The following is a 15,901-nucleotide window of genomic DNA, read 5'->3' on the forward strand; positions in this document are numbered from 1 at the left end:
TAAAGATGAAGTCATTCCGAGATCACAGTACGAACTGCACCACTTTAAAAATTAGCAGGACTGTACCTTCCGTCCATGGTGTGCCATCTCAATTTATAGAGGTTTTGAAGAGTGTATGTTAGCAGGGTAGGTACTTTGCCTACCTAAAAACTGAGTGCCCATCATTTGAAGACACATTACTGGCAGACTGCCATTAACTGTGTACAGCGTACAAAATACCCAGCTGTCATGCTCGGAATCGTACTTGTCCACAAAATAAGAGAAATTGGGCTGCTGTTTCTTTATAACGGCACTTCAAATTTTGTACTATTTAAGTTAGTGTGAAATGGTCTTTTTTTTGTGTGTGTGTGTTCTGTTCAAATGAACTGCAAACTGTCTTAGAAACTGCACAACTGTCAACAAGTATTGCTACTTATGTATTATCGAGTGGCTAAAAATCTGGTTGCGATAATACGCAAATACCGACATCTGGCACAAATCCATGTAATGTAACTAAATCCTTCTTCAGGATGCACTAACTGTACAGCCATTCACTGCAGTTCATATCAGACATTCTATCTCACTGTTCAAATAATGACCAATTACATCCTCAGCCTGGGCACTTGCTGTTTATCAGCTTGGTGTTCAGTCAATATTATCCCAGAGCTCTTTACAATAATGTGTTTCAAAGAGACAGCATCAACTGAGAACAAATTGTTTTGAACGTGATTGAGACAGTCAGTGAAGTAAAAAGACTAAAGCTGAAACTTTTCTGCTGCACACTACATATTACATGCACTCAGTTTTAAAATCAGAAAAGAAGCCAAGGAAGTTGTTGTTGTTCTTTCAGCTTTTCCCGGTTAGGGGTCTCCACAGCAGAACTCCAGTCCGCTAATGAGTGGCTGTAAATTTTTAGTGCCGAGGTGCCAACTCGACCTACACCCTTCAACAAAGGCACGCCCATTCTACGCATGTCTTTCGAACGCCACTTGACCGCGGATAGGACATGCAGACTTCACACACAAGGCGCTCCAGCCTTGAATCGAAAGGAGAACCTCTTGCTGTGAGGCAACAATGCTACCGCTGCACCATTGCCAAGGAAGTCATTTAGGAAGTCACAGTGGTGCAGCGGTTAACATTGTCGCCTCACAGCAAGAGGTTCTCCGGTTTGATTCTCAGCTGGGGTGCCTTCTGTGTGCAGTTTGCATGTTCTCCCTGTGTTCGCGTGGGTTTCCTCCGGGTACTCCGGTTTCCTCCCACATTCCAAAGACATGCATCTGGAGCATTTCTCCCCGGGCCTCCGCTGAAATCAGGCTCTGTGGAACCTAGTCGGACATTCCCGGTCAACAAATGTTAAATAAAATAATAATAAATAAATTTTATTTATTTCTTTGTGTCTGCACTTAAGTTATCTAATTAATACAGCCATTTAGAGTGGATTTCTGCTTTGCCTATTCTGTTTATGCATTTTATTGTCTGATTTGACTATATCTATATATTTTTATTTTCTATTTTGAGAAATATGTTTGCCTGGCAATTTTTTGTACCCAGCTACCTGTGCAGTCTCTATTATGCTTTTTAGCAGGGGTGGCTTTTGAGATGCCTGCCCCTACTGCACATATGGTTTTAGAAGTGCCCTCCCCCCGGTCTCATCTCATCTATTCATTCCACTGGGAACTGAAAGATCAAACTGGGACGGTTCTCCCCTTAGACTTGTAAAGCAGAAGTATGCCTCTGTTTCACATCAACCCCCCAACTCAACTAGTGAACACTGCAACATTCAGAGTATTAATCCCTTCTTTTCAGCTAACTTTTAAAATCATAACACCTGGGACTAGACTATTCATCACTCTCAAAGTATAATGACAAGCTACATATTCCTCTGAACTTCCCAGGACATCTGGGGTACCTTACGTACATGTCTTAGGTCCATTACTTTTAACAAGATTCTAAGATCACAACAGATGCATATACCATTTAATAAGCTGATGACTCTACCTTTACAAACTCAACACCCAAACTAAAAGAACCACAAATACTCACACAGAAAGAGGATAACAGAAACTCCTAGGTGTTATCAACAGCAGTCTGAAATATGACTGCCATACCGACTACATAGCAAACAAAATATATCAAAAACTCCGAATGCAGCGTGATAACATTATTCCTCCTGAAGTCAACTAAATTGCACATACATTTTGCCACTTAGCCTTCTCTACACAAACATGTATAATAAGGCAAACAAAATTATAGCTCATCTTGCAAACATGACTCACCACTCGCTGCTTTGAAAATACAGTTGCTAGACTTTCACAAATGTTACAGCAGTAGCTCAGGTAAAGGTTGTGCATCACATTGTTTGCAACTTGAAAAAATATCCCGCCTTAAGAAATCTTGTAAAGATTTACATATTGTCTATGTCACTTGGATCATCTGCTTGGAACCTGACAGCAACTGACCAACAATAATCACTTCTGAAACTCTCTCTCCTATGTGCACATAGCAAAAATTTGGAATCTTCTTCCATTTGACATAAGCTAACAAGACAACCTGAAACTTTTTAACTCCCTAAAGGATTACGTAAATACCATATATGTCTGTTTCTGTACTAAAAAGTAAAAGATGATAAACGGTTACTATCTCTTCCTAATCTAATTCTCTTTAAACAAATTTCAGTCAACAGAATTTTAACATTCTGTGTTCTTTCCTTCAGTCCATTTTTTATCAATAAATCTTATTCTCCACACAATACTTCCTTCTCTCTTTAATGATATAACCTTTTTTGTAAACAAATTCATTCTTTTTTATACTGAATTATTTTACTGCTTCCTTCTCACAAGCCTTGAGAATTTGTAATAGTTTCTGAATGACAAATGTGCCTGCATACTGCATATATTTTACCTAAACCACTGCATGTTTGATACACATGTATGTATGCCTTAGCTATCACTTTATCATTTGTTAAGAAGCATAACGCCTTACATTTGTATAATTTTATGAATCTCTGTGTTTTAGGGTGGTTTACTTCATGGACGTCCACTGAAAACGGATTCTATTCTGCCGAGACAGATGATTGTGGTTAACAAATGGAAATTAATAAATCATCTTTTGTACTCACTGGCCTGGCCTGTAAATTGTACAACCTGATCAGTACTTAACCACCGAAAATAAATGTAAATAAATAATACACTACTTAACTGTGTTTTGAATAGTAGGGCATCATTTTGCATTACGTATGTGCTCCCATACCTAAACTGTTTTAGACCATGACTGTCACTTCAGCTGAGCACACATTTCTGTTAAACCAGACTGACAAACTTATTTTATGCTAATTCCATGTAAAGGGTGTGAAGACTGGGGGAAGATGGGAAAAGGCTGCCAGCCTAGCCAAATAGAATTTAATACATAATTCTGGCATTTGTAAATATAAATGTAAAATGCAGCCTTGTTTCTTAAATGAAAGAAAACACTGCAAAATGTGAACTTCAATATTGCCATATGCTGTAAGGAAAACTAAGCCAAGCATTTCACATCTGTTTTTTTGAAGTTAAAATTATGTCTTGTATACCTTTTGATCTAGATAGTGGTGCCGAAGAGGCTAACTGAACACATTCTTTCGATTGTTTTAACTTAAGGAATAATTACTAGAGTGTACATGTGAAATGTCTTTTATTGTTGTAGTTTCCTGAGCAGGTATTAGATTGTTAAATAATGTAGCCTGTTGGCCTGGGAACTCCAGACTGTGTCAAAATGATGCACTGTGTATACTGGGAAAACCTAAGTGTCAAAATGATGTAATCTGGGAAGGCCCAGCAGAGATGTTTGTTAGTGAGTTTAAAAACTATTGTTCAGAAAGACTGAAGCATTTTGATCTTGATATCCAACTCGCAGCACTGCCTTATGCTCTCTATGTAAGTAGTATCTTAAAAGTATGTTTTCTTGTAGAAATGAACCAAATAAGGAGTACCACCAGACTCAGACAGACAAAAAATGTTAAATCCTGGACTCCAGGAACGTGTCCTCCAACCTAACTACTGTTGGAAAATGCAAGTAGTACCGAAAAAGTATAAATCCACAAGAACCAGCTTTAGAAATTCCAAATGGACACAGCTTCCACGTAATTCTTTTATTCTTAAAACCAGACAGAAAACAGTTCGAATAAATCCAAGCGCTTTCGCCCGAGTAGTCTCAGGCTTTTTCAAGGTTAAATTGAGCTTGTGGCCATATTGTTTATATATTCAACTTAATAGGCCAGTTTAAAATCATTAATTAATTGCAATCAACATTTAAAGTGCAACAGTGCTTTACTAAAAGCATTTTGAAGCTGGTAAATGTTCTTCCTTCACTCAGTGTTTTATGCATACATCAAAACTAACTTACGGTGTATTGTACATCGAAAATTGAGTACATCTTGTTAACAAATATGTTTAAAACAATAAAAATATAAATTATTTAAATGTTTATATGCGTATGCTTTAAATAGTTAAAAAATAGTAAATTACAGAACTTTAAAAATGTATTACACTTGATTCCTTACAAAAAAAACAGGTAGTGGACCTTGCATAAGTTGTGTGTGTATGAATATGACACATTGATTTCTAATTATTCTTTCTAAAAATTAATCCATGTTAAATAATAAATAACTTTCATTTAATTAAAAATCATTTATAATATTTTTCATAATATGCCAAAAAATTGATATGATCAGAACCATTGATGTTAAAGCTAAATAAATAAATAAATAAATAGATTATAATTTATTTCTTTTCACCTTTAGTATACTATTGATACTAATACTATCATTCATCCCCGGATTTTTAGAAGCATCTAATCTAAGCTGCCAAATTAACTCTCTACTTTCTAAATAACTTTCCCAATCACCTCCTCGAGGATCCAGAAGGACACGTTCGAGTACAAAAAATTTTAAAGACATATTAGTGCATGTTAGAGAATGCTTATAGAATGCATTAGAAGTTTTCTTTTTTTCTATTTCATATAAATGTTCATAAATTCTTTTTTTAAGCATTCTAGTAGTTTTCCCTACATAGAATCCATGACAAAATAGGCAAATACCCAAATAGACTACTCCTGTTGAATTACAATTGTGGTATCCTGATGTTTTCAGTGTGCAGTTCCTAGATGGTAAAAATATTTCAGCAGCATCTAGTAGGTAACTGCATTGTTTGCACATACCACATTTGTATGTGCCATTTTTCCTATGAGATGAAAGGGTGTTCATCAATTGTCGTGTACTAGAGTTTTGTTCAAACATCCCTTTCAGGTTGGTATCTCGTTTTCTAGTAAATGTTAGAGTCTTGGGTAAATAAGTTTTGATGTCTTCCTGTGCGGTTAACAAAGGCCAAAATAAATGTAAGGTATTCTCTATGTAGGGTGCATCACTAGTGTATGTATAGATAAAACTTTTCTGTATGTCTTCCTGTCCTTTTTTAGTGATCGTAGAAAGAGGAAGTCCTTTACTCAAAAGGGGTGGAAATGTTAAATCCCTTTTCTCTAACACCTCGTCTATACAAGAATTGATTAATTGTATAGGGTAACCTCTTTCTGTGAACATATCTGTTAAAAATCTAGTTTCCTCTAAGAAAGATTCGAGTGTGCTACATATTCTAGACGCTCGAATCAATTGACCTCCGATAATCCCCTTTTTTGTATAAAAAGGGTGTGAACTATCAAAGTGCAGAAATGTGTTAGAGAAAGAGGACTTCCTAAAAATTTTTGATTGGAACTGTTCATTCTCCTTGTCTTTGAATAATAAAATATCTAAATAGTGTAGAGAATTTTTACTAACTTCATAGGTAAAGGACAAAAAATTAGTAGTTGAATTGATGTAATCAAAAAATTCAAGAAATGTTTCCTCAGAACCTTGCCATAAAATACATATGTCGTCCAGGTAACGTTTGTAGAATAAAATGTGTTCTTTCCATTTAGTAGAATGTATATATGTTTGCTCCCATTTGTGTAAAACAGTATTAGCATAAGATGATGCACATGGGGAGCCCATTGCTACCCCTTTGTTTTGTCTAAAAAATTCTCCATCAAAAAAGATATAATTATTATTCAAAATTATATCCATAAATTCAATTATTAAATTGATCTGGTTGTTACTTAAATTAGCTGCATTAATTAAAGTGTCTGAAAACCAGTCTAATCCTGTGCCATGAGGTATACTTGGGAATAATTCAACTAACTACATCTATTGTTATCATAAGCACATCTTTATTGCAAATGTCTGGTGGAATGCTAGCTAAGAATTCCCAAGAATCTCTACAAACATACGGGAGCTTAGAAACTAAAGATTTGATATTATGTTCTACAAATTTACCTAAAGGTTCTGTAATACTGCCAGCACCGGCCACAATCGGCCTAAATTTCAAAGGTTTTATCCCTTTATGCACCTTTGGTATGCCAAACAGTATAGGGATTTTTGGGTAGGGCACATTTAGATAGTTAAATAATTCCTCATTTATCACCCCTTGAAGTAAGTGATCATTCAAGATGTATTTTATGTTGGCATACGCAACATTTAGTTCATTTTTAGATGCCTGCTCATAAGTATCAGTATCCTGTAATATATTGTGCATTGCATTGTCATAATCAAACAAGTGCATAAGTACCACCCCCCCCCCCTTTATCAGGTTTCATGACCCTGATCTTTTCTTTTCTTAATAAATCTATTATTTCTCTCAAATGTTTGTCAAAATTGTGAGAGGGATCATGATTTTTTACCAAGTTCTCTCTGAGTGTCTTCTCAATAAGTTCTTCAAAGATTTTCAAACTCGGATGTGGGGGGGGGGTTAAATGTGCTAGACCTGGTAATATCATTCATCACTACTCTTTGTCCTTTAAAAAAGAGGGAAAGATTCAAATTCCTAACAAATAATTTTAATTCTATTAGGAGCTTAGGCAGATATGCCGGTCTTGCTGGAATGTAATTTAATCCTTTGGTAAAAAGTTCAAAGTATACAGGAGTAATATCTAAATTAGTATAATTATAAATACTAAAGTTGTCTAAAGAGACAACTATGTTATTAGTGTCAAAGGCTGTCAACTCAAAATCACACACAGTAGAGTCATCTATCTCAAAATTCAGTTGCGGCCCCTCCCCCAATTCTGTTGGTGAGGGACATTGTAATTCCTCCCCATTGGTCTGCCCTGGGGATAGTGAAAACCCTGTGGGGAGTTGTTGTTCCCTTTCTGTGCTAACCTTTCGCTCCTGCGCAACGGCTCCATGTTAGTTACATTAGTTGCATTATGGTTCCCTACTCTGTTTTCAAAAGTTTCTGTGTAGGTTTCTGTAAATTTATTATTTTTCTGCCCTGTAGGGTAAGCCTTCCCTTCTCTGTATTCAAGCATGTCCCTGTCCAGTTTTTTCACTTTCCTATCCACTACTTTTAAACAATGCTGGTCCACTTCAACAAAAACTTCATCATATTTTCTTTTATGTCTAAGAAAGTTTTTGTGTTGTACAATGTTGTCATTCAATACAGTTAATTCATTCAACATTACATTGCATTTATTTTGATAATCTTTTACCATCAAGTCCAGCATTTCTAAACCTGTACGGTCAAACAGTTCTAATAATTGTGTGTGTAAAATAGAACCTGCAGTGGCATTGCTCGGAAATTTGTAACATCTTAAGCCTTTCGGTACTCTCTTAACTTTAATGCATTCTTTGAGGTAATTAATCTCAAGTTGGGAATTCTTATATGCATATAATTTGTTACTAAAAGTATCGAAGTCTATGTCCAACTGTTGTATGTTGGTGTTAAATGTACCTTGTTTGAACTCCGGTTGGAGTTCAGTCCATTTTTTAAAATTAAAAGTTTTGTCAGCAACTTCACCATTCGGTGCTGAACTGCTGCTTGAGTTTCCTTCTTGAGCTTGTAAAATATTGTTATTCGTTCGCAAGTTGTGTCCCGAACCAGCGGTGCCATTCGGCTCCTGCGCCATGAAGAATCTCCGTTCGTTACATGCTTCTTGTTGGTTTCCCGGAATCAGAAAAGGAGAGTCAGAAACAGCAAAATTAGCTTGACCAGTAAGAGCGTTGCTGATGTTTGTAAGCAACGCTAGCACCTGGTTAAATTCTTTGCGTGTAACCGGTGCTTCATCGCTTCCTTCCCTTAAAATAAGGGGTGTGTTCAACAAGTCCGAGACTGATGGTTCTTCCGCCATACAAACAGATAACTGGTAAAGAAAGACAAACCAAATGAACCAAATAAGGAGTACCACCAGACTCAGACAGACAAAAAATGTTAAATCCTGGACTCCAGGAACGTGTCCTCCAACCTAACTACTGTTGGAAAATGCAAGTAGTACCGAAAAAGTATAAATCCACAAGAACCAGCTTTAGAAATTCCAAATGGACACAGCTTCCACGTAATTCTTTTATTCTTAAAACCAGACAGAAAACAGTTCGAATAAATCCAAGCGCTTTCGCCAGAGTAGTCTCAGGCTTTTTCAAGGTTAAATTGAGCTTGTGGCCATATTGTTTATATATTCAACTTAATAGGCCAGTTTAAAATCATTAATTAATTGCAATCAACATTTAAAGTGCAACAGTGCTTTACTAAAAGCATTTTGAAGCTGGTAAATGTTCTTCCTTCACTCAGTGTTTTATGCATACATCAAAACTAACTTACGGTGTATTGTACATCGAAAATTGAGTACATCTTGTTAACAAATATGTTTAAAACAATAAAAATATAAATTATTTAAATGTTTATATGCGTATGCTTTAAATAGTTAAAAAATAGTAAATTACAGAACTTTAAAAATGTATTACACTTGATTCCTTACAAAAAAAACAGATAGTGGACCTTGCATAAGTTGTGTGTGTATGAATATGACACATTGATTTCTAATTATTCTTTCTAAAAATTAATCCATGTTAAATAATAAATAACTTTCTTGAATTTTTTGATTACATCAATTCAACTACTAATTTTTTGTCCTTTACCTATGAAGTTAGTAAAAATTCTCTACACTATTTAGATATTTTATTATTCAAAGACAAGGAGAATGAACACTTCCAATCAAAAATTTTTAGGAAGTCCTCTTTCTCTAACACATTTCTGCACTTTGATAGTTCACACCCTTTTTATACAAAAAAGGGGATTATCAGAGGTCAATTGATTTGAGCGTCTAGAATATGTAGCACACTCGAATCTTTCTTAGAGGAAACTAGATTTTTAACAGATATGTTCACAGAAAGAGGTTACCCTATACAATTAATCAATTCTTGTATAGACGAGGTGTTAGAGAAAAGGGATTTAACATTTCCACCCCTTTTGAGTAAAGGACTTCCTCTTTCTACGATCACTAAAAAAGGACAGGAAGACATACAGAAAAGTTTTATCTATACATGCACTAGTGATGCACCCTACATAGAGAATACCTTACATTTATTTTGGCCTTTGTTAACCGCACAGGAAGATATCAAAACTTATTTACCCAAGACTTTAACATTTATAAGAAAACGAGATACCAACTTGAAAGGGATGTTTGAACAAAACTTTTGTACACGACAATTGATGAACACCCTCTCATCTCATAGGAAAAATGGCTCATACAAATGTGGTATGTGCAATCAATGCAGTTGTCTACTAGATGCTGCTGAAATATTTTTACCATCTAGGAACTGCACACTGAAAACACCAGGATACCACAATTGTAATTCAACAGGAGTAGTCTACTTGGGTATTTGCCTATTTTGTTATGGATTCTATGTAGGGAAAACTACTAGAATGCTTAAAAAAAGAATTTATGAACATTTATATGAAATAGAAAAAAAGAAAACTTCTAATGCATTCTATAAGCATTCTTTAACATGCACTAATATGTCTTTAAAATTTTTTGTACTCAAACGCGTCCTTCTGGATCCTCGAGGAGGTTATTAATTTGGCAGCTTAGATTAGATGCTTCTAAAAATCCGGGGATGAATGACAGTATTAGTATCAATAGTATACTAAAGGTGAAAAGAAATAAATTATAATCTATTTATTTTATTTATTTATTTAACTTTAACATCAATGGTTCTGATCATATCAATTTTTTGGCATATTATGAAAAATATTATAAATGATTTTTAATTAAATGAAAGTTATTTATTATTTATTATTTAACATGGATTAATTTTTAGAAAGAATAATTAGAAATCAATGTGTCATATTCATACACACACAACTTATGCAAGGTCCACTACCTGTTTTTTTTGTAAGGAATCAAGTGTAATACATTTTTAAAGTTCTGTAATTTACTATTTTTTAACTATTTAAAGGATACGCATATAAACATTTAAATAATTTATATTTTTATTGTTTTAAACATGTTTGTTAACAAGATGTACTCAATTTTCGATGTACAATACACCGTAAGTTAGTTTTGATGTATGCATAAAACACTGAGTGAAGGAAGAACATTTACCAGCTTCAAAATGCTTTTAGTAAAGCACTGTTGCAATTTAAATGTTGATTGCAATTAATTAAGGATTTTAAACTGGCCTATTAAGTTGAATATATAAACAATATGGCCACAAGCTCAATTTAACCTTGAAAAAGCCTGAGACTACTCAGGCGAAAGCGCTTGGATTTATTCGAACTGTTTTCTGTCTGGTTTTAAGAATAAAAGAATTACGTGGAAGCTGTGTCCATTTGGAATTTCTAAAGCTGGTTCTTGTGGATTTATACTTTTTCGGTACTACTTGCATTTTCCAACAGTAGTTAGGTTGGAGGACACGTTCCTGGAGTTCAGGATTTAACATTTTTTGTCTGTCTGAGTCTGGTGGTACTCCTTATTTGGTTAATTTGGTTTGTCTTTCTTTACCAGTTATTTCTTGTAGAAATAGCTAGGACTATAAAGATTAGACAAGTGTTTTTCTGTTATATCAGCACTTTCTTACTGTATTGTTTTAAGTTTCTGTGTGACCTCTGAACTCGAGTGGCATCGTCGTGTAGTAGTCTTGTCGTGTGTTTTAATTATTTATTATTAAATATTTTAAAACATTTTACCTGTGGATGGTTTGTGTAGAGATAAGTAAGCTCTAGACTACATTGCATGCTTATAAGTGATGCTGTAATAAGCCCTTCCAATAGGCCTTGATTGCTTAGTCACATTTACCAATTGGATAATAATACTGCACAGTAATAATTGGACACCCTTTTAAGGGCCTTTGGGTAGCTGATAAGTTTTAGCTGGTGGTAGCAGTAATTACTACCGTATAGTCTGGGTAAAGGGGCACAGCTGGAGAATATGCGTCAGCCTTTTCCAGGAGTGTCTGTGAAGTTGTATAAATACTTATCTCAGTGTATGTGGTGTGTCAGCTACCTGGGCAGGGACACAAAGCACTGGTGGGACAAAGAGGGCACTGGAGGTTAGCTTGCCAGCTAGGTTGAGATCTAGACCATACAGCTGTGCCAGTGGGGAGTCTTATTTGGGACCTGGGGAGCAACCAACCCCAGACCGACTGTGATCTCTGTATGCACTTAAGGGAAATTGTACTTTACTGTGTGTATTTATCCTTCCCTCTTATATGGATAGCCCTCCCTGGTGTTAGTGGTAAGGATTGAAGCTCCTTGATTGCTGGGCCAGGGCACAGCCGTCACAAAGGGTATGGGGGAGGGTTAGTTCTAAAGAGGATGGAGAATATTATGGCATTTACTGAAATACCTCTCAGCTGTCCCTAACTTTGCCTCTTATTTTGGCCCTCTCACTACATTTTTGATTTTCTGGGGAATCACAGATGACTACAGTCAGCCAATAATTCCCAATCACTGGAGTTTTACTTTTTATTGGTCAGAAAATACACAATGCAAAAGCTCATGTTCATTTTAACCTTGCAAGTGAAGTAGAACAATATTTAAAAAACTGTCCTTGATTTTGGACCTTTGAGATTTATTACTGTTGTCTTTGTTTAGAATTCTTGAGCAACGAAACTGAAAGGCATGACAAGTTGAGGTATCCTGAACAGGATACCATCACTACTGAACACAGTCCCCATGCACACAATAGTTCATCCCTGTTCATATTCAAGTGTGACTTGGATCTATGGATGGAAAACAGAACATTAATCAGTAAAGGCATTGCCTCGAGAGCAAAAGCGGTTATAACCTCTCTATACTTGGCACTAAACTGGCCCATAATTGCGTATAACGTCTCATTCGGCATGTACCGTACAAAGCACCTGTAACAACTAGAGAGACCTCAGAGGTTTCCAACAAAGAAGATCAAAGGACTCCAGCACGTGCCGTACACAGACAGACTAAAGTCCCTGTCACACAGACTTCTTACGGGAGACATGCCTGGCTTACAGAGCAATCTCAGACACAAACCTAATGAACTTGCTGCATACCCGTAAATAAAACGGAACTAGGGCCACCCGTTCCAGGGACCTAAATACGGCGTGCCACTTAAATAGGACATACTGGAGGGACAGATTTATCTCCCAGCAACTGCAACGTCTCTGGAATAGGCTATCTACTCATGGGAAACTGAGCACCTCTATGACACTGTCCAAAAGGAACCTGGAAGAGTAAATGGGGCACCATAAATTCTTACCGGGAATAGTGCCCACAACTCTCCTGGACATGGGCACTCATTACTACATGCAATCTTGGGTATTACCTAATATTTATATCGCTTTACATTGGGATGAAACGCCTAGGCTTGAAATGACCTCCAGATCAACAGCCTAGTAAGCTTCTATAATCCTATTATATATAATTACCTACCCTGGGATTGAGAAGGCCAATTTCTAACTAAATGGAAAAGGAAAATTCCATCACAAAAAAACGGAAATTGGCTAGGCTTAAAAAGGCACATGGAAGACAGCTAGTCTAGTACTTATGAGAGGTATGTTCATCACTAACTTCTAGGTTATACTGTTCTGGGAGCAGGATACTAAAAGAACACAGAAATTGTGCAATGATATTGTATTCCAAGGTGATCTGGTGTGTTACTCAGGATATATCAGTTCTGAAGTGCTTAAAAGCAAATAACATAAATATGTCACATTCTGCTTCAGAAGCCTTTAGCATCACGGACCTGAAAACTTCTTCGTAAAACTTTAATATCCAACAGCTGCAGGCAGAAGTACAGAAATGTAGTGCTTTTTACTCCCATCAATGAGTGAGGTGTAAAAATCTAGACCTGAAAGTTAATTTATACCTGCTAGAAATAATTATCATATAAAATTAAACGAGAGGAACCTACTACCAACTCAGTTCATACGCTAAATGTGGTCCTAAGTCGTTTTTAACTGTTTAGGACTGTGAATCAGAATCACTCACGTCCTCGTTCAACACTTCACTGGGACTTTGACTCAGTACATCATTGGTTATACTGCTGATTTCACACAGTAGCCGCCAACTTACGTTTCTGTAGTTCTTCCCGCTGCCGGTAACGATCGTAACGTTCAGCAAATTCACGGTTAATCTTCAACTCTGCCTTATTCGCCATATTAATCCCGTGCTTCGTGAGAGACAGATTGCAACGTGCGCGTTCATGCAACCACAACAAACGGAACAGCGCATGCTTCCAGTCAACAGGTCCGCGCTTACGATGTCGAGACTTAACAAATGTCAAATTGTGAGGCTAGTTTCGTTTTTCCAGTGTTGTATAGTCCTTAATTTTTACTGTAAAATAGTATCAAAGCTGGCTCTTTATCACGCCCGTTTCCTGTTTTTTTTTTTCTTATATTCTACTAATTAAAAATAATTTCCATGGAAAACGCTATGTTTCTGCAGTGCTATACCTTAACTGATTTTTTTCTTGTGATTTGCATGAAGCCTGCATTCCTCCGTGCTACCGCTATAGTTGAGAGCTGCTAAGTACTTGCGCGAAAGTCTTAATTACTAAGATTTCTGCATAGACTGTGCACCCCCCCTCCCCCCATTTACCGATGTCCTTCTTCATATTATCCCTAAAACACTGATCCCATGATGCAAAAATGTGAAAAAGGGGCTGTGGACGGATAGATGAATTAGCCCTGGAATGTTACCTCTCAATTTTGATCTATCTCTCATAAAAGTTGTGAAGATACAGTGTAATAGATGAATTAGCCATGGAATGTTACCTCTGATTAGCAGTAGTAGCAGAACTACATGTGTAAGAGTTTCTGTGGCATACCTTGCTAATACACTCTTCTAGTGAATATATACTTGAAACAAGTCGGGGCTTTGAACACAGGTACGTACAGTTTTATGGGAGGGTGGCCTCATGGTTACGGTGTTTGCCTTACAAACACAAGATGTTGGGTTTGAATCTCACAAGGGATAATTAGCTAGGCTTAAAATGGTTCGTAAGGGCAGTTAGCTTAGTACTAATCTATGAAAAGATGTTTCTAGCAAACGAGAATTATGGTCAGGCAGTGATCCAGGCATTAGAGTTTCATACTTCTTATTGTTAAAAATTTACAAAACATGATAGCCTATTAACGTTTTACGTGAAATAGAGTAATATTTAAAAATTGTCCTCAATTTTAGGACGCTGTCTTTTAATTTTTTTTTTTTTTGGCTTTCGCTTTGTCCAGAATTTCTAAGCAGAGTTGGGCTTTGTATTAGAACATTACCCCACCGTGACTTTTGCGTAGGAATGGGCGTGACGTGCATGATTGACAGGGCAAAAATACGGCTGAGTGACAAGCCATACAGATTATCCAGTCACCTGTTGAATATTCTTTCTGAATATTCCGTCTGTGACCGTTTGTTGCCGTTCTTGAAGTACGGCCATACCTTATCCTTAGATTGCAAACCTGGTTGACAAGTCAAGGGATGGCTGATGTCATTAAGTAAACACTTTCTTAATACATTATTATTACTGTTCACGGTGGTGGTGCTGCGGTAGCGTTGTCGCCTTACAGTTAGACGTTGTCCATTCGATTCTCATTTAGAGCGTCTTCTGTGTAGCGACATGCGTGAATAGGCCTTCCTTCGTGGAAGGTTGTGCGTTAGGCCCGGCAAGCCAGTACGTAAAAATCTACTAATTCATCTATCTGTCCACAGCCCCTTTTTCGCCGCTGTGGTGACCCCTAACCGGGAAAAGCCGAAGTTCCCCATTGGCCCTTTAAAATGTATCTGCTTTTACTGTATTTGTGTTTCTTCCTACTTTATTTTGCTTTTGCGTCATCTTAAAAGTACTCTGTTGTATTTATTACTGCTTGGTGTAACTCATTCTAAGCCTTTTAGTTTAAGCACGTAGGCTTCAGACCAGTTGTTTTACATTAAGAAGGTTTGTGGTCTGCACTGTAGTGGCGGAACAGGTAACTTACATTCTTCTAAGTTGGGAACTGCTGATTGAGGGCTCAGTGTCTGTTATTCTGAAAGTGTATTAATTCTGGTTTAAGCACTTGGGCTTCAGGCCAGTTATTTTACATTAAAAGGGTTCGTGGTCTGCACTCTTGTGGGAGGAGAGGCTGGACTCTGCCCTTCTGAGCTGGGAATTTCTGGTTAAAGGCTTATAGTGCCTGCATATTTGAACTGTTTCTTACTGAAATTGGTACACCTTGTTTGCTGTAACATAGACTAGATCCAGGCCTGCTGAATCTAGCTTTGTTTGTATACTTGTTTGTTTGCTTGTTATTTCCCTGAAATGCTAATTCCACCTAAAACGCGGCTTTTCAGCGCTTCTGTGGATCCCCTAGTGATATCTACATTGCTTACTGTACTTATTTCCTTGTTTCACTTGAAAGAAAGTTACTGTTTGTCGTTTTTGCATTTAAGTTACCTGGCACTTGCTCACTAAAGCAATTATATAAGTCAGCACTAAAAAATTAAAAGCACTACACCCTCACAAACTCCCCTTGAGTACCTTGTTCCCCATTGGCCCTTTTTTTTCAATTATAAAGGAATTCCCAATACTATTTTAGCATGTCCAAAGGTCAGTTGTCAATCTCCTCTCCGGTCCAGCTGGT

The 15,901-nt window shown here is 36.7% G+C and overlaps 1 protein-coding gene across 1 annotated transcript in view; it reads right to left on the minus strand.

Moving 5' to 3' along the window:
• KRI1 (KRI1 homolog) overlaps window positions 1-13,697 on the minus strand; it is a 1,261,256-nt gene extending 1,247,559 nt beyond the window's left edge. Inside the window, exon 1 of the mRNA XM_044084757.1 lies at window positions 13,365-13,697. Within this exon, the coding sequence (XP_043940692.1) occupies window positions 13,365-13,449 (85 nt within the window). The 5' untranslated portion in view covers window positions 13,450-13,697. The remainder of the gene's footprint in view (window positions 1-13,364) is intronic.
• Window positions 13,698-15,901: the final 2,204 nt, after the last annotated feature.

This window comes from Protopterus annectens, chromosome 9.part0 (genome assembly GCF_019279795.1).
Source record: "Protopterus annectens isolate FY-2018-M chromosome 9.part0, PAN1.0, whole genome shotgun sequence".
Lineage (NCBI taxonomy): Eukaryota > Metazoa > Chordata > Ceratodontiformes > Protopteridae > Protopterus > Protopterus annectens.